The following is a 21136-nucleotide window of genomic DNA, read 5'->3' as shown; positions in this document are numbered from 1 at the left end:
GAATGAAAGAAAACATACAGTAACTGTGGCCAGAAAAAGCAGCGAATCACGTGTCTCATTAGACAGGAGCTCATCTGAGAGCGTGCTTCACACGGCCACGCCTGATGATTTCAATCACGTGCGGTGTTAAGATGAGATTTGCTAAAAGTGATAAAGAAATTCCCGCACTGACACTAAACACGAAAAAACTAATGAGCTCAGCCGACGGCTCCGAATCCACCCGTTAACTCTCTCACTGGCCCCTAGGGATGCACTCGGCCATTTAGCCAAATGATTCTATATCCAGCAGAGCTGTTGAAAAACTTTTTATTTGACTGATTTATTTTTTTTTTTTAATAATGATCTCTCCAAAAGATTCCGTTTGCAACATTCCTGCTCGTCTCTTCCAAGCGAGGCTCCCCTTCACAAACACAAACATTCAAAACGTCCTCCAGGCTTTTTGTTTTCATCTCGTTGCCACAAAGTAGGTTGCGCCGTTTCCTCGCCGCCTTGTTTTTCTTCTTCCATTTTGCTTTCATTCCGCTTTTCATCTCCGTGTTCAAACGCCTCACACGTGTCATCAGGGCAGCAGCTTCCAGGCTCTCCGCTCTCCACCCAGAGGCAACTGGTTGTAGTCTGAAACCAACAAATGGCCTTGCAACAGGGTGCGAGTTCTCGCTCATTAGACAAATGGTCGGCTGAGGCTGCCCCCCCCTCAACCCATCCCCACCTAAGAAAAAAAAAAAAAGAAATCCCCCACCGTCGTGAAGCCCCCTCCCCTTTGTTCGGTAACAGGAAGTGCTGCTAAGTGGAGATGCCAAACATGGGTCTGCAGACAAAAGGCCGCTCTCGCCCCGTATCCGGGTTGCTGTGGAGACCAGCATCTTTAACGTGGGCCTGGAACCATTCCAACCACTGATGAATGTTGCACAAAGCAGCATGTGACTCATAAGAGCGCAGCCTGAGTTGAACATCGCAGTCAAATCAATCTGCTTTTTATTATTTACTTTTTAAAATTTGGCTGAGTGAGTGTGAGTTTGTGTGCGCTGCCTGGGTTTCCACTCATAAGTCTCCCTTTGTGTTGACGCCCCTGAGGCTGTTGCCGCTGTCTCTCCTTAACTCTCCCATTGTCCCCCCCACCTCACCCTCGCCGTAGCCATCTGTGGATGTAAACCCTCTTCATGTGAAAGGGGCTTCGACAACGTGCAGCGAGGAATATAAATGGAGACCCAGAGAGCGTTTCCTCCAGGGTTCTTCTCACCAGGGGAGGAGGTCAATCACTGGTCAGAGCAGAGTAGGTCAGGACCATCGATTGGACGGCCAGTGTGGGAACTCGCAGAACGGACACTGCTTGGAGTGTTTCTGTTCCAGTGGCTGGGGTTGGGGGGTTGGGGGGGGGGGGGGAATCCAGAGGCGGCGGTGTTGAATGCAGCTCTCTGCTTCCCTGCAAGCTGCGACTCTGCAGGGGATCGATGCACCGTCGACCACGTGCGCGAGAATGCTATTGATCGGTTCGCTCGGTTAGAGAGCGAGAGGGGCTGACACAACTATGTGAGAATCTCTTGAAGACACACACACACATACACACAAAGGCCCACAGAAAGAGACACACATACACCAGCTGTTAGCTGGACATTAGCTGGCCGTTAGCAGGCTGTTAGCTGGCCGTTAGCTGGCCGTTAGCTGGCGGTTAGCTGGCTGTTAGCTGGTGGTTAGTTGGCTGTTAGCTGGCTGTTAGCTGGCTGTTAGCTGGCCGTTAGCTGGCGGATAGCTGGCTGTTATCTGGCTGTAACCTGGCTGTTAGCTGGCGGTTAGTTGGCGGTTAGCTGGCTTTTAGCTGGCCATTAGCTTGGGGTTAGCTGACTGTGTGCCAAGCATTGGTGTTAGCAATGCAGCCTCGCAGCGGCAAACGTAACCAAAACCTGTTTGGGGGCATCTGCTCACGAGTCGTGTCCAGTTAATCAACCTGTTGTTGGGGAGTGTGTCAGCTGGAGACTCAGGGAGTCTCCATCCACCACTCTCTGATAGCCACACAGGAAAAGGGGGTTGGAAGAGCGCCGCCCGCAGGCTCCCATCAGGACTGCACAGGATGGGACTGCGGTGATAAACGGCTGCACAGGGGAGGATCAATTTACCACCTCGTGAGCCGGGCTAGGTTCCAGCGTGCGCGTGTGTTTGTGCATTCAGCGAATGCTGCTTGTGCTGAACTTTGCCCCGGGGGGGGGAAAGTATCTGTGCTGTGTTCGCACCCGGGCACCTCCTCAGCATGAGGACTTTGAGAGTGCTGGAGCAGTTTGGTGAACTTCTGCAACCCCGGCTGACTTCCCACGAGCTGTGCGCGTTGTGCGAGTGACGCCCACACACGCGCCGTGCACCGTGCACTGTGCACCTCTCGGCTCGGCTCCACTGCCTCTGTGCTGCTCTCGTACCTTTTTTCTCTGCGCGGTTGTTCCTTGTTGTCTGCAGGCTGTGCTGTAACACAGTTCGCCATAGTTGCTGCTTAGCATTCAGTGCGCTTCAAAGCGCCACAGCATGACAGCACAGCCCCGGGCTCGTTCTCTCTCCTAATTGGAGATTCATTAAGGGACGCGGCGCCCCCTGGGGGGTGAGGGGTGGAGAGTGAGGGGGAGGAGGAGGGGGGGGGGTGCCTGCTTGACTTCTGATTTTTGTGTGATTTTGTGTTTACTTGATGTCAGGAAGTCACGGGGAAATGAGAAAATGGGACTTTAATTGAGACGAGGGTTGATCCGTCACGCCCGGTTACTTTCGCCGTCATTATCAGCGGTTATCGGCGCAGCGACCCGGATCTGCAGCGGCGCCCTCACAGCCGACACACCTGCTGAGGGAGGGGGGGCGGCCGGACGCGCCGTCCCAGGTGGCCGGACCGCTGGGGATCGTTTAGAGGGTCGGCGACGTTTTAAAGGGGGTCAATCTCAAGAGCCTTCTAGTCTCAGCGGGGTGGAGGAGGGGAGGGGGTCTGAAGGTGACGGTTGCTATGCAGGCTCACACTCGGGAAGCGGCCGGTTGTCGGGAGGGGGCGACACTCAACTCTGCGTCCTTCTCGTGTCCGGGGCCGCGGCCACTGAAGCAGAGCAGCGTGGACTCACTTCATTAATCGTGTCGCCAGTGTCGGATCCAAGGAGAAACCACGCAAGGTTGCGCTATTTATAGCTGGAGCACTTGGCTCCTAATGTGGGACAATGTCTCTCTCTCTCACTCTATCTCTCTCTCTCTCTCTCTCTCACTCCCTTATCTTTTATTTACACTGACCTGACCTCACCGTCAAGGTTGGTGGCCAGAGGAAGTTCTGCTTTCTCCCAGGTGGAGAGCCTGAATGGAATGAAAGCCTTTGAACATTTCTCTCTCTCTCTCTGTCTCTCTCTCTCTCTCTCTGTCTCTGTTTCTCCCTCTCTCTCTCTCTCTCTCTCTCTCTCTCTCGCTCCCTCTCTCTCTGTTTCTCTCTCTCTCTCTCTCTCTTCTCTCTCTCTCTTTTTTCTCTCTCTCTCTCTCTCTCTATCTATCTCTCTCTCTCTCTCTCTCTCTGTGTTTCTCTCTCTCTCTTCTCTCTCTCGCTCTCTCTCTCTCTCTCTCGGAGAAGAATTTAGGTCAGATTGGTTTTTGCCCTCGTTACAGAGCTGCCGTCGCTACCGGGAAGCCGATGTAGGACCGCTTCTGGGGTTTTTTTTCGCCATCAAAATCGCGACGAGCGTGACGAGCTCTGCAGCCAGCTCGGGCCGTGCCAAGAGTAAACAATAGGATGAGGAGCCGCCGCCGCGTGGCATTTTTTTCACGTTACGTTAGTAGTGGGAAGCGGTGCAGTTGGTATTTGCTGGATGGCTTGGGGCGACGGCTGCCATTCAGTCGTCAGATTGAGGACAAACACGGAGCGTTTCCAGCTTACAAACACATTCTCTGAAGCCAACGCTGCGCTGTTTGTTATTGCTGGAAGTGCCATGTTTGTTTATAATGGGTTGTGGATTTATTTATTTTTTTTATATATTTGTTTTTTTTTCGCCAGTGTGTGTAAGCAACAATCCCACTCACACGTCAGATTCTTATTCCGATACGCTAAGCAGTCGCCTCACACACCTGATCCTGAGCTGCAGCTAATCTGGCATCAAGTTCCAGCACTGCATGGTGTGCTCTGCTGAATATTCCCACTGACTTAGAGTAGCCGGCTGTGATCGATGGGGACCGCCGGTCCCTCGGGAGTCATGGGAAAGATGGGTTTGTTTACTCGGCACTTTCTCCGGGGTCCGCTTGGCAGCTTGATTAATACCGCGCCGGCTCGCCACCGCGGGCTTCCCGTTTGGGGAGCCTCGCGCTCGGCCAAGTCCGGTCCACTCCGCTCTTAAGCAGCCAATGCATTTTAATGCGTGGGGAGGGTGGCGGGGGTGGGGGGGAAGAAAATTGGCTCCACATCTGACAGGCGCTCTGACCCAGAGATGGGAGCGAAGGGCAAAAAAGGGCAAAGCCGGAGGAGAAATTGGACATTTTGTTTGGAGAGTCAGATGTGAGATGAGCTCCGGGAGTTTTTCCAGCCGACCCCTCCCCTCCCGTCTCTCACCCCGCCTCTTCATCGTCTGCTCTCACATAAATACAGTATGCCGTCTTTACATCATCCAAGGGATGAGCAAGGTCTCGCTAATGCCTTTTTTTTTTCCAAGTGGCGGCAATGTAATGTATGTAAATCCCGCCACCTCCCGCGCCCTCATTAGGGCCGGGGCCTCGGAAAAGGAGGGGGTCAATTAAAACCCATCCCAGCCGACGAGGCTGTTGCTCGGCCCTCAAAGCGCCACTAGGACGGTGATCAATACCTAAGCATATCATTATGATTTAGAGGAGCTGTTTAACCGTTGCTCTAAATCAATTTCCCTCCATCTGGAGAAGAAAGGAGAGGAAGGAATAATGAGCCCCCGGGCTGGCGGAGGGTGGAAGCGCTTCTCGCCGTGCGTTAACTCACTTTCACAGCCGACAAAGACCGCCTTCACCGCCGCCGTATCGTTCAAATTTATTGTCACGATCCCACAGCGGAGCATTAAGCGCTGGAGCGCAGAGTGCAGTAAAATTAGAAGCAGAAGGGAAGAAGGAGGCAGCGTACAGAGGGAAGGCAGCAGCGGAGGAGACATTTCTTCACGTCTACGAGGGCTTTCTTCTGAAACGCTGCGATGATGATGATGATGATGATGGTGATTTTTCTCTATGAAAGTGTCAGCGAGCCCAGAGGGAATTACAGGAGACTTTTCTTCACAGAAATGACCGAACAACAATTTAACAACAAGCCTTCAAGTTGAACCTGTTCCCACACATGACATTCACATACAGTAGCATCCTGACCGAAAGGCTGAGATTGCCTCCTCTGTCAGGCCTCAGAAATAAAATTCAATAAAATGAAGTCGTCGTTGTTGAAAGTTGTGCTTTATCTGAGCACAGCATTTTTTTCAACAATTCTTCCCTGTTTTCGTTTGCTGGCCAGATTGTGTAAAACTGTTTACAGTTGCTCGGTGAAATCGCTTTTTAATCCCGCTGATACCCGCACGCACACTGTGGGAAGGCAAATTAATAATCACAACTACAAAGCAAAGCGCGTCGCTTCACCCGTGCCAAATAATTATTAATTCTTCGTCTCGAAGTGAGTCTGCCATTAGCGCCGCTCCGCAGATTTGTTTCCCTCCTGTTTCACTCTCTGCAGAACACCGTGGCATGAATCCTTGGAACAATTCAAATCCTCTCCTCACTTGCAAGGGCGGAGTCGCAGCTCAAACAAATGGGCCGATAAAAGCTGCAAGGGGGCAGCAGATATATGTAGGTATACAGGGTCACGGGCGCCGAGACACCTGTGCAAGTCCCTTAATGCAGAGGAGGCGGTCTTCATTAGGCCAGAGTGCTTCCAGGATGGGCCTTCATCAGGGAGAGTGTATCCGTGTCAGATGGCGGGCGGTCCGGCGGGGACGTGGGGCCCCCTGCCTCTCATTACATTAAGGAGGCCTAGACGCTCCCCAGCCGAGGCCACCAGTTGGCGGTTAATGTGCTCCGCAGAGTACAAACAGAGCTCCCTAAAAAAATGCTCTGACACGGGCGGCACTCTTAAAGGCCCTGCGTGTGAGATTTGGTGGCACCTAGTGGTAAGAAAGTATATCAGAATCAAGAATCGGAATACTTTGGTTTATCCCGAGGAAAGCTTTGTTCATAACAGTGCTCCATTCAACATCAAAACTGTACATAATGCAAATAAAATAGAAGCATGCTAAATAGGAAAAGAAAGGAAAGGGCTATGTACACGGCTGTAAACAAAGTGCAAATTAAGCAGTGTGAAAAATAATCAGTCAACTGTACAATAGGTGCAGTGAGGAGTTTGTTGAGGTACAGTTTCAGTGCCACCTTCTGTGGTGCTCCGTTATTTGCACAGAAATAAGTATTTTGTTTGCAATGCTAATCTATCTTACTAAATATCTATTTTTTTTTTTATTGTTGTTAGCTGTAGCTCGACTGCAGTGAGATTAGTTTAATAGTTAATAGTTTTAGTCTGAAGTTTTAGTTTTTTTTCCTCCTTACACATGCACCTATTTATTATTATAGTTTTGTTATTAGTGAGTTAAACCAGAATTGGCATGGTTTTTTTTAAAGTGGTTCTAAATGATATGAAAACATACACGTGTGTATTTTATTCCATTTTCCACCATTTGGTTGCTGTCCCATGTCAAGGACGCCGTCTGTCCCCAGACAGGAAGTTGCCGGCAAGGTATCGGGCCGTCTGAGCGTGAAGCCGCATTTTAAAAAATTAAAAATGAAAGGTTACGTAAGAAGTCTCCTGAGTGCAGTCGGATGAAGTGCGTCGTGTCTGACAGATGTGACGCCGGCCAGACCTGCAGCTACTTCTACACTGCTGCGAGTTGACTGACAGCTCTGTGTGTGTGTGTGTGTGTGTGTGTGTGTGTGTGTGTGTGTGTGTGTGTGTGTGTGTGTGTGTGTGTGTGTGTGTGTGTGTGTGTGTGTGTGTGTGTGTGCGCGCGCGCACTCGTGTGCGCTTGTGTTTGTTTGTGTCTCTTAAGTGGCAGAACTCATTAGATTGCGAGCAGGTTTCTGCACAGTATTATTTCCTTGGCAGCCTGGCCGGGGTGCTAATCCAAAGTGTCGGAGAAGGAGAACGCTGCAAGCGTTAGGCAGGACGGCTGAAGTGCCTCCTTTTTTTTTTTTATTTAACGTTGTGTTGTGTGTGTGTGTGTGTGTGTGTTTTTCCTGTAATCCCTCAGGGGCAGGGAGAGGCTTCAGCGCGGGGGACGACCATGGAGGGCGACTGCCTCAGCTGCATCAAGTACCTCATGTTTGTCTTCAACTTCCTCATCTTTGTGAGTATTCCCCCTTCTCTCCCCCCTCCTCCCCTCCGTCCCCCCCCCGCCCCCCCCGCTGCACTTTCCCAGGCTATCTCTGGAGTTAGCGTCTGTCTAATTGATTGGAAATGGGCTCCTCGCTGCCCCCTGCCCGACTGCTTAATGGAGCCACATTTGCATTTCATTAGACGGAGGCAATCTTGATGCTATCAAACTCTCCTCTGATTAGATTTTAGTGTGCTGACACACATCTGAGGCACTCTGCGCCCAGCAGACGTGGTGACTGGCACCTGGGTTTATCAGTCCTGATCAGACAATCAAGGCCAATCCTTTCAGTCCGAGCCTGGAAACGGGAGTGGGAGGGGGCCGGGTGTGTGGTTGGGGGGGGGCAGGTTTGTCTCTCATTCCTGCTTTGTTAAGTGCAAGCAAAGCGTTTAGAGACTCCACTCGCACACGATGGTTTCCGACCGGGGCGATAATGCGACCAGCAGAGCAAAGAATGAACTCGACTGTGAGCGCCACTCAATAACAGCCCCTGTTTCCTTCCAGAGCGGTTTTACGCCCTTAACACCGCCTCAGGATGCATTTAAAGGGGCCGCGATTTTCTCTTTTTCCAGATCTTTATCTTAGACTTACAGCATCCTGCAAAAAAAAAAGGGAGGAACCAACACCTGGGTGTGATTCCACTTTCCAACTGCAGGGGAGCTCATTGACAGGCTGGATACAACGTTGTTAGATTTAGTTTTTTGACTGATCGTTAGTGATTTAAAATAAGCGAGTGATTGACTTTTATTTATGACTGGGAGGAAAATATATTGGATTAACAAATATATACGTATGCAATGACCTTTTGAAAATAGCTTCCTCTCCTCCTCCTCCTCCTCCTCATCCTCTTCCTCCTCCTGCTGCCTCTGTGATGAGATGTCCACAGCCATCCAGGTCTCTCCCTTCCAGTGACGGTGGGGAGAGAGGGATCGTGTAGGAGGCATGTAGGGGATCAGATCCTCCCCTCTCAGCCCTCCATCACCTCCGCGGCTTAAGTCGCATGAGTCACCTACAAGGGGGGAGGACTTAGCGAAGCAGAGAGTGGGAGAGGACGGAGGCTGCCACGCTGCGCCGCTGGTAGAGGAGGCTCTATATGAGTCACAAAAAAACAAAAAACACACAGGAACACATTCCTCCACCCACGACACCATAACTCTGGAGATGTCGAGGCTTTTATCTGCCCCTCCCACCACCACCACCACCCATCCAACTGTCCAGAGGTTCCCCCCCCCCAAAAAAAAAAGAAATTTCCTTTTCCATTAAGCACCATCTTGTGGGTGATGTGTCTCAATCCTCTGAGCTCCCATTAATCTTTGAAAAGCTGCCAATTTAACCTGCTGTCTTTCTTTTTTTTCCCGCCCTCCGCCCCCCCCCTGTGTCTTCCTGCTTCCTGCTCCTGCAGCTGGGGGGCTCCTTCCTCCTGGGAGTCGGGGTGTGGGTGCTCGTGGACCCCACGGGATTTCGGGAAATCGTGGCGGCCAACCCGCTGCTGTTCACCGGCGTCTACATCATCCTGGGCATGGGAGGCATGCTCTTCCTCCTGGGCTTCCTGGGCTGCTGCGGAGCCATCCGTGAAAACAAGTGTCTGCTGCTCTTTGTAAGCCACTAATTAAAAAGCCGTAGTCTCCCGTTTCCTGTCATTTACTCTGTGTGTCACGATATGGACCGAGACGGAGGAGCCGGTAGATGCTAAATGCTGCTCTGTTTGCCACTCAACTCATGCATAGTTAATGCCGCGAGAGAGACGGGCACAGGCGGAGTGTGAATTTTAGTGACTGACGTGCACTTTCTCTGACACTCGCGCCGCAGCTGCGTCTCGGTCTCTCACTCTGTTTCACATTCACTGTGTTTTGTTTTTTTTTGTCTTGCAGTTTTTCATGCTCATCCTCCTCATCTTCCTGGCGGAGTTGGCTGCCGCCATCCTGGCCTTCATTTTCCGAGAGCACGTAAGTTGCCCCGGTTTTCACTTCACACGTCGATCGTCATCATCACACAAGTGCGACTCGGCTCCCCGTCTGCCGTCGAGGCGAAACTGTGTGTTCTGACTTTTCGCTCTGACTTTCAAAAGTGCCGAAAGCTGACTGCGGAGATTTATTCTCTCTGTTGCTTTTTTCCTTTCAGCAGTCTATTTTCCAAAAACGTTTTTTTTGCCCTGACTCAAGCAGTCCAGGCTCTGGCTGAAACAACTGAGAATCAGTCCTATAAGACTTGTCACTTCCACACCCGTGAAGCTTTTAAATAGTGATGAGAATACCTTCAAAGACAACAAACACAATAGCAGTCAAGATTTTCCTCTACACAGTGAACGCCAACAACCAGATGTATGCACATTGACGCGTGTAGCCTGTTTAACTGAATGGAAATTCCTCACAAGCTGCGTGCTTGCAATTTTTTTTTTTTTTTTTTTTAAAGCACAGATTTCTTTTTTTTCATTTCTCTCTGGCATGAGATACGTCTTACCATCATTAAACCTCCATGGCGATAACGTCATCACTGGAAAAATGAAATATTATTGAGAAAAATACCCTGATTTTACAGTTGTGTCTCTTACGGTAGTGTTTTTCTGAGGGGGAAAAACTGGTAACCATGGTGATTTGGTTGCTGCAATCCCACTTATGTTCACTGGGAAAGGATTCATGGTAAAAACGGAATGCCTAAAATGACCCATAATGCAGCAGCATCTGCGATTGTGAGGTCACTTGATGGTATTAGCAGGTAGCGCTGACTTTAATGCTGTTACTGCACTCAGGGAGGTTTCTCAGAGGTCATGCATCTTCCTCGCAAAATCATTTAACGAGTGTCTGCAGGCTGAGAAGAACCTCCTCAAACCTCTAAAAATAAAGCTAAACCATTATGTTAAATCACCCCGACGTCCAACCGGCCTTAACTTGACTTCCCTGCGGTGACACTAAGCTTTTCAATTTGCTTCCAACCCCTTACAGCTGACGAGAGAGTACTTCACCAAGGAGCTGAAGAGACATTACCAGGGCTACAACAACACCGACGTCTTCACCTCCACATGGAACGCCATCATGACCACAGTAAGGCTACGAGCTAAGAGCTTCCACCCCGTAGCTTTTAGCGGGTCACTTCCCGACTGTCTGCCCAGGCTGGGCGGCCTGACCGTCGGGGGAACTATATTTTATGGATAGAATACCCAGACATTTAGGTCAATGTTCATGCTGGGTTGGTGCAGCACGCACACACACACGCGCCGGACCACCACAGGCCGGAGCGCTAAGTCGAGCAGTCAACGGTGAAATGCTTCTTCTCCTCTTCCTCCTCCTCCTCAGTTCGACTGCTGCGGGGTGAACAGCCCCGAAGACTTTAAGGACAGCATGTTCAGGCGGATGAACCCGAACCATGCCGTGCCAGAGGCCTGCTGCCAGCGCGCCAGTCAGAACGCCGAGTCGGCCTACATCAGCCTGGAGCAGTGCTTATCAGGAAATATGATGTTCCGCCATAACAAGGTAACTCCCGACATCCACACGTTGACATGGTTCCACCTCTCCACCTCTTCCTCCCCCCATCCCGAGCCACCTGCAGGCCTAATTGGAGCAGCAGGAGGTGGACGGGTGACATCCAGGGTGATGTCTGCCACATCCTCCGTGGCAGAGTTGTGACTTTTCCATGTTTTATTCTTTTCATTCTAATACAGATGCTGTGTGTGTGAGAGAGAGAGGGAGAGAAAGAGAGAGAGGGAGAGAGAAAACATGGTAAAAGGGTGTCTTTGTGGAGCAAAAAATAAATAAATGGCATGCTTACCGAAAATGTGAAAATGAGGTGTGTTTCACATTTGCACACTCGGAGGCACCCGGTGTGTGTCAAGGCAGCAGCGAGCGCTGGGGTGAAATGCAATTAAAGTGGAAGAGTGATAGGAAGGCCACCTCCTCCACCTGTTGTGTTGTTTGAGCCTGGAGAACAATGCAAAAGTGTCCACATTGTGTGCGTGCGTGTGTCAGTGTGTGTGTGTCTCCCCCTCTCCGCTCATTCACACCGAGCGCCCTCATTAGCAAGCGCCAACGCTTCCCACTCGTTCTGCAGAGCCCTTTGTTCGCAGCCCTCGCTCCATTGAAGCCGTGTTTGTTGCTTTAATTGTCCCTGTAATTCGGCAAGTTCACAGCCAATCCATTCTCTTTTTTTCCCTTTGCTTTGTCTTTCCGCAGGGCTGCTACTCTGCCGTCGTTGACTACTTTGAACTGTACATCTACGTGGCAGGAGCACTGGCCATTGTGGTGCTGACCATTGAGGTAGGGGAGCTTTTTGATTTCAACTCATCTCGAGACTTTTTGCCTCTTTGCTGATGGGAAGATGCATTAAAATAGAGAGAGAAATCTCCACTGATGAGGGCGTTTGCCACAATGAGTCTAGAAGGGCAGGTTCCCCATCTAGTGGTGAGATTAGGTGCTACAGGAACATTGGAAACGCTACCTTTTTTTACCATCACAGCTCGCGCGCGCACACACACACACACACACACACACACACACACACACACACACACACACACACACACAAATTGCATCAAACACATCGTTAAACCTGTGTGTCCATATATTCCTTTTTTTAGACAGGCAGATTTGCAGTATTAAAGAAGCCATTCAAGATTTTTGTTTTCTAAGAAAAATTAAGCCTTTATTCAACGGGCATCACTCCTAAAACCTTTAACCTGAGAAGAAATGATTCATAGCTGATTTAACTATAAGTCGGTTTACAGCCAAAGGCCCTGGGCAAGTATGAACTAAACAAATGTCCAAAAGAAAAACACTCACCACAAAACAAAACGCTGCATTGCTGAAAACTGTGCACTCTTTGACATATCAAAACATCGGGTAAGGCTGTAAAAAATTTCCATCTGCACCAAAATAAAGTTATCCTTGTTTTTACTAGTGGTTCAATTTGCCAGAATTGTAAAGGAAGACAATACCAAACTGTTTGCTAATTATTGGGATTTTTCTCTTCCCCCTCCGCTCCCCACTTTTTTTTTCCACAGCTCTTCGCCATGGTGTTCGCAATGTGTCTCTTCAGGGGAATCCAGTAAAACTACTCAATCTGTGAATTCTTCAAGAAAGAAAAAAAAGGGATTTCAGGAGAAAGGAACACTGCGGACTCTTGTAAATTTCTTGGTCTCCTTTTCTATTGGCAAATGGTAGAGGAACACACAAAAAAAAGAAAAAAAACTGTTGTAAAACTCTTGTACTTCTCAGCTGGACTTTTGAGGTACTGGGTAAGGTGAACCGAACAGATCAGACACACATCCATGATAGACAAAGTGAGATATCAGATGCAAAACTGATGTAAAAAGATTTGTGTTCAGCAGAAACAGTAATTTCAGACCAGGTCTAGCACATATGAGGCATGAGGACCAGGGGAAGCCTGAGCAGAAGGCACTGCACTGACTTTTGGATGAAGAATATTTATATTAATTAAAGTTGGCTTAACTGTAAAAAACAACAACAAGCAAACCTGTGTTTCCTTCCTACTTTGGCTGTTACCCTCATCCCTTTATACTGTATACTGTAACACACTCCCATATACATTTTTTACAGCCACTTTCTTCAATGCTGTATTATATAAGCTGTGTGTGTGTGTGTGTGTGTGTGTGTGTGTGTGTGTGTGTGTGTGTGTGTGTGTGCGTGCGCACGCGCACGATGCTTTTTTTGAATGTGTATGGACTTCATGATCCCTCTCAAGCTTAAAAGCCAACCTTGGATTTCTATTTGTACGGTGATGTTTATTGCATTAGTGGTTTTTAATGTGGTTTTAGGTGGTGAAATGTATGTGTATGCATTTGTATTAGATTCTTGAAAATTCAATGACATAAATGGCATTCTAAATGACTGTTCTGTGTGTTCTTATTTTATTTTTTTGCCCAACAAAAAGGTCTCGTGACCAAACTCAGCCTGGGAAAAAAAATAAAACGAATGACAAAACGGCTATATTATCCATTGCAGTCTTCCATTTGGTTCTTTATATAACAGCAGACAAATCAATAGTACCTGCAAAACATACTATATAAATACACTTGACAGGTATCACATGGATGTCCCTTTTAGTGTTTAGCCAAACCAACAAATATAGAGTTGCAAAAAAAAGAAGAAAAAAACAGTTATCGAAAATAAATTGTTACTTACATCTAGAATAGATCACATGGTTTATCGCAAAAATTCTCAATGTGGGATTAAGGATTAATAATAATGCATGAATAACATTAAGAAACATAATTTAAAAAATGCCTTTATTTATATATATGACCTCATCTGTATAATATATTTTCATTGGGAGTAATCTATTTCCCTTCTCCCAGCTAATAATTAGTAACTAGCTATTTTATGGTTTGACAAATCCATAAACTAGCGTCACTGCTCAGACCTCGTCTTTTCTCACACACTGGCATTTGTTGGAGAGGAAAGTGGCTGGAATGTCCCGCATGTTCGTACCTTGACAAGTTTCGACGGTAGCTTCCATCTTCCTCAGAGGATCAACTGGGTGGTGTTGTGGAGATCAGCTGGTATCACGGAGGTGTACCAGGACAGCACTCCAGGTATAGGAGAGCATACACAGTGGGTTTGGACAGTATTCAGACCCCCTTCATTTTTTTCCACTATTTGTCATATTGCAGCCATTTGCTAAAATCAATTAATTTTTTTTTTTCTCCTTGTTCAAGCACACTCAACACTCAATATTGTCAGAAAAACAAGATATTGCACAAACTTGGCCAATAAAGCTGATTCTGATTCTGAAAATAAACTCTGAAATATCACATGGCCATAAGTATTCAGACCCTTTGCAAAGTATTGAGTAGAAGCACCTTTTTGAGCCAATGACTGTTCTTGGGAATGATCCAACAAGTTTTTCACGCCTGGATTTGGGGATCTTTTCCCATTCCTCCTTGCAGATCCTCTCCAGTTCTGTCTGGTTGGATGGTGAATGTTGGTGGACAGTCAATTGGATTTAAGTCAGGACTCGGCTATTCAAGAACATTCACAGAGTTGTTCTGAAACCACTCCTTCGTTATTTTAGCTGCTTGTCGCCTGCCGTGTAAATTTGGGGTGTTGGAAAATTCATACACTTTTGAGTGTTACCTGAACCACGCCTTACTTCCGGTCGTTATCAACGAACGAACTTTCTAGACCAGTAGCAAGACGACGCCATTTTTTCTACTCCTACGCGGTAAGTTTTAGTCGTCAAGATTCTAGATTTTAGATTGATATTCGTACATGTAACATCAAAAAAATGCTATATGAACTGAGTATGAATGAAAACAAGACTTATGTCCTATTTTCTATTTTCTTTTTCTCTCTCTTTTTTTTTTTTGTCGAATCGGCCGCTAGCTCGCACGAAGTTGGATAATATAGTGTAGTCACCTCATACGTTCTAAAAATATTTCTTCTTGCATTCTGCGTGCAACGACTACATTTTATAACCTTTCTGTGCAGACGCTTATGTTAAAAGTTGACCGGGAGCCGGACCGAGTCGAACTTATTCACAGCCGGGAAAACAGGAGAGAGGTGAGTTAACAGTAAATTAAGCTAATTAAATACTGTCTAATTGTAGACGGTCATACATGCGGTAGCTTTTAGATAACCTTTATTTCGGTACACGGGCAACATTTCTACTGCTTTGACCGTGGAACCGAACCACGGGGACTGGGTGTTCGGTTCTCCTTCCACACCGAGTACGCCGTGTGTGTGTGTGTGTGTGTGTGTGTGTGTGTGCACAAATGTGAAGAGATGGTCAAACGTTGACTGATTGCATTATTCAGATTTTCTGTGTTAACTCTTTCCCATCCATCAGTCCACACGTGTTTGCTGGACAGACGATGTAATGATTCATTTCGCCATATGAGGGCAGTAATGTTCTAAAGAAAGAAATAATAAAACCTCAGCGCTAGTCCCAGTGACACAGTAAAGGGCCTTTTTGTTTTCTATGACTTTTCCTTAAATCGTTTAGAGGGTTTTATTTCTGCGCTAATTTTTTTTTATCAACAAATTAAAACTGTGACATTTAGTTTATTTTCATACATTTAAAAAAGTGACTGACTGATTATTTTTATTCCTCCCCACGAAAATTATAACCTCAGTCAGCCGTCAGTGAAGATCATCTCCTTAATCCTCACAGCGCCGTTGAAGCCAATTTGAAACGACTGAGGTTGAACCCTTAAATTAAACAAGCACGCTTCCACTATTTTACGCTCATTTGGTGTTTGACCTGCTAATAAAGAAAAAAGTAAGCACTCATTGTGACGGGTGTGTGCGAGTAACACACATACCCATATTAACACACAGTTTGAAGTGTCTGCATCAGTTTAGGTCACGGTCGAGTGGCGCTGCTGGAAGTCACCTGATCCAGGTGTTTTACACTTTCCGTCACACTCCAGTCGTTTTTCCATACGAACAGTAATGAGCGCTCTGCCGTTCAAACAGCGGAGGGTCGACATGTGTAGCTTGTGCACTGGTGAGAAGTGTTAATCTATGCCGTTCTGCCTTTGTGGTGGAGTTTTGACTCTTTGAAAATCAGACAGGAAAGTTGAACCTCCATGCTAAAATTCTTCATCTAGTTCCTATTTTGTAGTTACAATTTCCATCATAAAAATTATATTTTGCCTTCTTTTGCGCTGCTTCCTAAATTGGCATCTAATGAAATCCTTAGCGTTTCTTAATTTAATTATACAAAACGGGATATTTAAATTGAACTTGATTTACTTTATTGGTCACATGATTGGCAGCTTGTAACAGCGTGTACAGATTCAATACATTGCTGCAGATACGCTTATTTAAGGGACAAAAAGGGGAAAAGGGGAAGCTAAATGTAAGGGAGGAAAGAAAGGGGGAAAAGGGAATTTAATTCAAAATTAAAGAGCGTATTTAAACAATGAAATCCTATCTGAAAGTCATATTGCTGAAATGATGAAAGAATTCAGCGAGTGGATCATTTTAAAGGCAGAAAAGACATAACGACCCCGATGACAACAAGGAAAAATCACTTGTAAGAGTGTGACCAGAAGAAGACAGAATACTTGTCTCTTTACACTTAACTGCCATTATTGCACAAAGCTTTTGATTTTCCTTTGCGCCTCGGGTCACTGCAGGTGATGGATGTCTGTACCTCTTTTCCCTTGCGCAGCCGCGCATTGCCGCATCTCTTATTTCCTCATAAAAATTCCTACCGGTGAAGACGAGAAGCCAGTGAGGGATGGGCATGAGGCAAGGCCGAGGGGGCTCCGTGTTCAGTTTGTTTTAAGCCCCTGTTTGGAGAGGAAACTTTCATTGCCGGAGTGATTTACGAGCGGCCGGATTCCCGGGAGAATTAGTCCGTTTTCCTGCGTGTAATAACCCACCGTTGAACATAAAACCCCGAGTTTCTCCTTTGTGTCGTGTTTATCCACTGGAAAAGGTGTTAGGTCCGGTGGGTGGGTTGGCGGAGGGGGAGGAGGGATGCAGAGGACCCTGCAGAAGCGCCTCTGGACCGTTAAATAGAAACCATGCCGCCATCGGGGGGGGGAAAGCAATTTCCATGCGTGGCCACGAAAACTGTCAGGATCTCAATAGAAGCAAGAATGCACCTTGTTAAGAAACAAGTAAAGTAACTCAGCGGCTCACCAATATACATTACACATGACTGAATTGACCACAGAACCCAGTGGTCCTGGACTGGAGCGGACTGGACGGGATGAAAAAGTGCGCTGCCCGCAGTCCCAGCAGGAAACAGGAAGTGATCTGGAGAGCCGAAGGTTTCTCAGGCCGACCGTCGCTGCTCTCGTGTCGTGAGAGATCTGGCGTGTCACTCTGTGACTCCCTCGTGGACCATGTGTTTTCAGTCAGCATCTTACATACAGCACGTTGACTGATATGTGTAAGATGCCAGAGCCAGCTCTTATCTGCTTCCTGAGAATATGAATGATGTCAGCAGCTGATAGTGACTGTATCAGTGGCTGTGTTATTGCTTCTCATTTGTTATGTTTTTTTTTTTCTTTCAAGTTTATGTCTCAAAGCTTGTGTGCAGTGCTGCTGCACCTCGATCCTCATTGACCCTGTCCAGCTGCTTTAACTCTAAAAACTTTGCTCGACATTTCTTAACAGTCTCAAGTTCATCCAGACTGCTCAGAAAGAAGACTTTTGCAAACTACGGCTGTTGTTTAAAACAGTGTTTTTCAACCACTGTGCTGCGGAACACCGTGAGATCTCACTTAATTAGTCTAAAGAAATTCCATTGTGGAGTGACTGCGCTTTAAAAGGAATGTGAGCCTATTTTCCTGCCAGGATATCAGCTTTGTGTGCATCCAAACAGGCCCAGGTTTCGCGCTGAGTGACTATAAATAAATTAACAGACTATATTGTCATTATTAGGCTAAAAAGTGTCATTTTATAATATTTTGGGGTGGTCGAGTGACGAGTGCCATGGAATTTTTTTCAATGTAAAAAAAATGTGCCCTGGCTCAAAAAAGGTTGAAAAACACTGTTTTTAAAAGCCGTGGCTAAAAAGGTTTAGCATGGAGAGAAGGAGATTAAAGCAGCAGTGAAGACTTTTTCTGGTTGACAATTTGTCTCAGGCTTTGGCCACCTGTGGACCAGTGACACACAGCGGCTAATCTGATTAGTCTGCCTGAATGTGCGAGATGGATGGTTTTGCCCAGTCACCTTCCAAGTCCCGCCTCACACTTCCAAGCGTGTTATACTTGTGCCTGACGGATGCACAAAATATATATATACATATATATATATATATATATATATATGATTTAGGATCTGCAGCTGGCGCGTCTGCTTAGCTCCTCACCTCCTGGCACACCTCGCCAGTCGTCAGGCCGTCGCAGCGCCGCCCGTCCGTCAGCTCCGCAGTGACCGGTCCCGGGCACAGGAGTCTGCCGGAGGTCAACTGCCGTGTGTGTCTGACCTCTGAGCTCAGCAGCAGGAGGGCTCACTCTGCGGACGCACCACACAGAACTGGGCTCACAAATAAATCAGGAGGATGCCCCGCTGGCTTCACACTCGCAAGATTTATAACCAGAAGCAGGTTGCTGAGATGAGGAGTGCGGTTCTGGACCGAGCAAGGTTTTTCTTTAAATAGAGGGTCAGTGTCATAAATGCATGTCGCTGTAGTGTAAAAATCTTGCCGGCATTTGATAATAAGCAATTTCAGTTGGTCTTGATTTGGTCAGCGGTTTCAGGCGCAATCAGCCTCTTCACGTTTGGGCAAAGGCAAGTAGCTTCTGCTTTACACTGCTCTGAATAACCACAGAAGAAGACCAGGAGGGAGTTGAAGCGGAGACTCCAGGTGTTAGCACTGGATGGTATTTTCACATGAGGGCAAGAAAAAGCCGAATTGCTTTGATTTTATTTCTGAGTAGCTTTGGGTTTTGTCGAACATTGTGTCTTGTTGCAGCTGGCAACTCCTCACATTAATAGGAGTCCTTTGATTATCTACAGATGTCTGGTTGTCTCACCCTCTAAAATGGATTGTGTGGGCTCTTTACTTGGTGGATGTGGGCGATAAATTCAGAGAGCTGAGGAAATGTCGCCATTGAGGAACAAGAGGACAGGCTGTAAATTCAATAAGATGCAGGGCAAGCAGCAAAGCTCAGTTAAATACCAGAGAATACCAGGTGAAGATTGTTCTTTACCCTTTCAAAAAGTCAAAAAGATTATTCTGTTTATAGACTCGACTGAAATCGCAAACCTTACTCTGCTGCTCCTCCGTTACTGGCAAAGCGAGCCGGGACTTTGGACCCCACACCGCCCGACTCTTTTAAAACAGGACCCAACATTCTCCCCATGTGTCTGGAGCGCTTTAAATCCGAGGGTAGCGTGTCAAAAAGCCACTTCAGACATTTCCACATGCCAATAAAATAGAGTTTTTATAAGACGGAGTACGTGACGTGGTCGAGGTTCGTCTCCGTGTTCCGTGTTTCCAGACCGCGTGGTGCCTGTCAGCCAATGTGCAGGGCATCAGCCTTGGCAGGCGGCTGGGAAGCCGAAGAAAAGGTTGTTGTCTTCTGCGACGTGGGAAAATACCTTCAACTCCATACTGTGTGTGTGTGTGTGTGTGTGTGTGTGTGTGTGTGTGTGTGTGTGTGTGTGTGTGTGTGTGTGTGTGTGTGTGTGTGTGTGTGTGTGTGTGTTTCTTGGATTTGTGAATTTCTAATTCCACTTTTAACGCGGGCTCTGCTCAGTCAGTGTTGCCTGTCAAAGGTTGTTCTTGTAACCTCTTTTGGTTAAATTGAAACTGAATATGTGAATGACATATTTAGGATTCATCATCAGTTGTCATCTTTTATCTCAATGTTACTCGAATGTAGAAGTGGTAGTGCCAAGAATTGTTTTAGCATCGTAAAGAACCAATACAAGTCTTTAACCAACTAAATACATATTTGTTTTTAAATATTCCACATTCACTAAAAGCCCTGAAGTGCCCTTCTTTGGGTTGTTACTTGGCTACTTTGGCTTAAAATCAGTCATTTGTTGTGAAATTGGAGCTTCACATGAATTCTTTCTTTGTCTTCTTTTTCTTTTCTTTTTTTTTTTTTTTAAATTAGTCGTTTCCTCACAGCTTGGTACCAGATGTTGGTGTTCAGAGAGCTCTTCCGTCGTCCCTCGTCATCCTATCTCACATCTTCACACTCACATGCTAAATGTGACGCCGCTCGTTCTTCTATTTTTCCGTTATCTCTCGCTTGCTCGCTCGCTCTCTCACGCCGCACACTTCCATCCCGACCCGTATCGTTTTCAAATTTACAACGCAGAGGAGAGAAGGTCCCGAGTGCCGAGGGAGACTCAAGTTATCCCGCCGAGAGGCCAGAGTCGTAGATAAGCTGATGGAGGGAAGGCTGGCCTGGATCCAGGGAGGCCATTAGAAGGAGCTCAGGGAAGTAACCCCGCTCGGCTCTCAGCAAACCTGCACTGGGAGCCAAGTCCTCCCCCCTCCTTACCCGCCTCCCCCTCCTCCTTTTCCTCCTCCTCCACTTACCTCATATGGCAGGAACAATAACCCGTCTGACACTGCGATTCACAGATGTCACGACTCTCAAAAACACGAGACATCAGTTGAGTTATTTCTCACTCATCCGCTCTCGACCTTCAACCAGATTGGCCACTTTAAGCGTTTTGTAAAAGTTGTTACTCTTTAGCAGTGTTGTTGGGATTACTCCATAGAAGTAGTGCAACTATTGATTACTCCTTTAAAAAGTAATCAAATTACTTATTTAACTACTTTGTTTCATAAGTAATCAATTACTAATTACTTTTGTTAAAAAAAAACATAAAGCAACAGTTGAGAACGCACAACGAACCACAATATTCTTTGATTTAGACGAGATGAACTCAACATAATGTTTGTATTTCCAGCTACAAGCATGCCTGTTTTGGTGCATCATCTCATATCAATGACCTTGCATGCACGGTTGCATCATCAATCAGCGACATCATTGTATTTGGTTGTTTTCTAAATTTCAGACATTTTGTGGATCATAAGACATTTTTAGCTTGCAAAATATTTCAGAAAAGTACGTTTTGCCACAATAATCCCGTTACATTACTCCGTTACTTAAAAAGTAGTTTAATTACAGTAGTGGATTACTTAGTAATAGATTACACACCAACACTGCTCTTTATTTTCTTTCACCGTGGACTCTTGAAGAGCAGCCTTGAAAAATAAAATATTCTTCCCCTGTGTTTACAGTCTCCTGTAAAAACACTGTGTTGAGGCTTCCTGCTGAAACTGAATCTTTCCACTGTTCTTGAACTTGCCCAGAAATAAAATATATAACAGTAGAAAAAGTCGTG

The 21136-nt window shown here is 46.7% G+C and overlaps 2 protein-coding genes across 3 annotated transcripts in view; one reads left to right on the top strand and one right to left on the bottom strand.

Moving 5' to 3' along the window:
* Positions 1 to 13196, top strand: part of tspan18b (tetraspanin 18b) — a 38597-nt gene extending 25401 nt beyond the window's left edge. Inside the window, exons 3-9 of one of the 2 annotated variants that reach the window (XM_076027384.1) lie at positions 7239 to 7328; positions 8758 to 8952; positions 9227 to 9301; positions 10298 to 10396; positions 10649 to 10825; positions 11522 to 11605; positions 12349 to 13196. In XM_076027384.1, the coding sequence (XP_075883499.1) occupies positions 7239 to 7328; positions 8758 to 8952; positions 9227 to 9301; positions 10298 to 10396; positions 10649 to 10825; positions 11522 to 11605; positions 12349 to 12396 (768 nt within the window). In that variant the 3' untranslated portion in view covers positions 12397 to 13196. Of the gene's footprint in view, positions 1 to 7196; positions 7329 to 8757; positions 8953 to 9226; positions 9302 to 10297; positions 10397 to 10648; positions 10826 to 11521; positions 11606 to 12348 lie in introns of those variants that run through there. The other variant, XM_076027385.1, reaches the window with a different exon arrangement.
* Positions 1 to 21136, bottom strand: part of edc3 (enhancer of mRNA decapping 3 homolog (S. cerevisiae)) — a 237940-nt gene that overhangs the window by 128642 nt on the left and 88162 nt on the right. The window lies entirely within an intron of this gene.

Source organism: Nelusetta ayraudi, unplaced genomic scaffold, assembly GCF_046127955.1.
Source record: "Nelusetta ayraudi isolate G7.1 ecotype Tasmania unplaced genomic scaffold, CSIRO-AGI_Nayr_v1 ptg000020l, whole genome shotgun sequence".
NCBI classification, from domain to species: Eukaryota; Metazoa; Chordata; class Actinopteri; order Tetraodontiformes; family Monacanthidae; genus Nelusetta; species Nelusetta ayraudi.
Note: the sequence above shows the minus strand (reverse complement) of the source record. Positions and strands in the feature narration are given on the sequence as shown.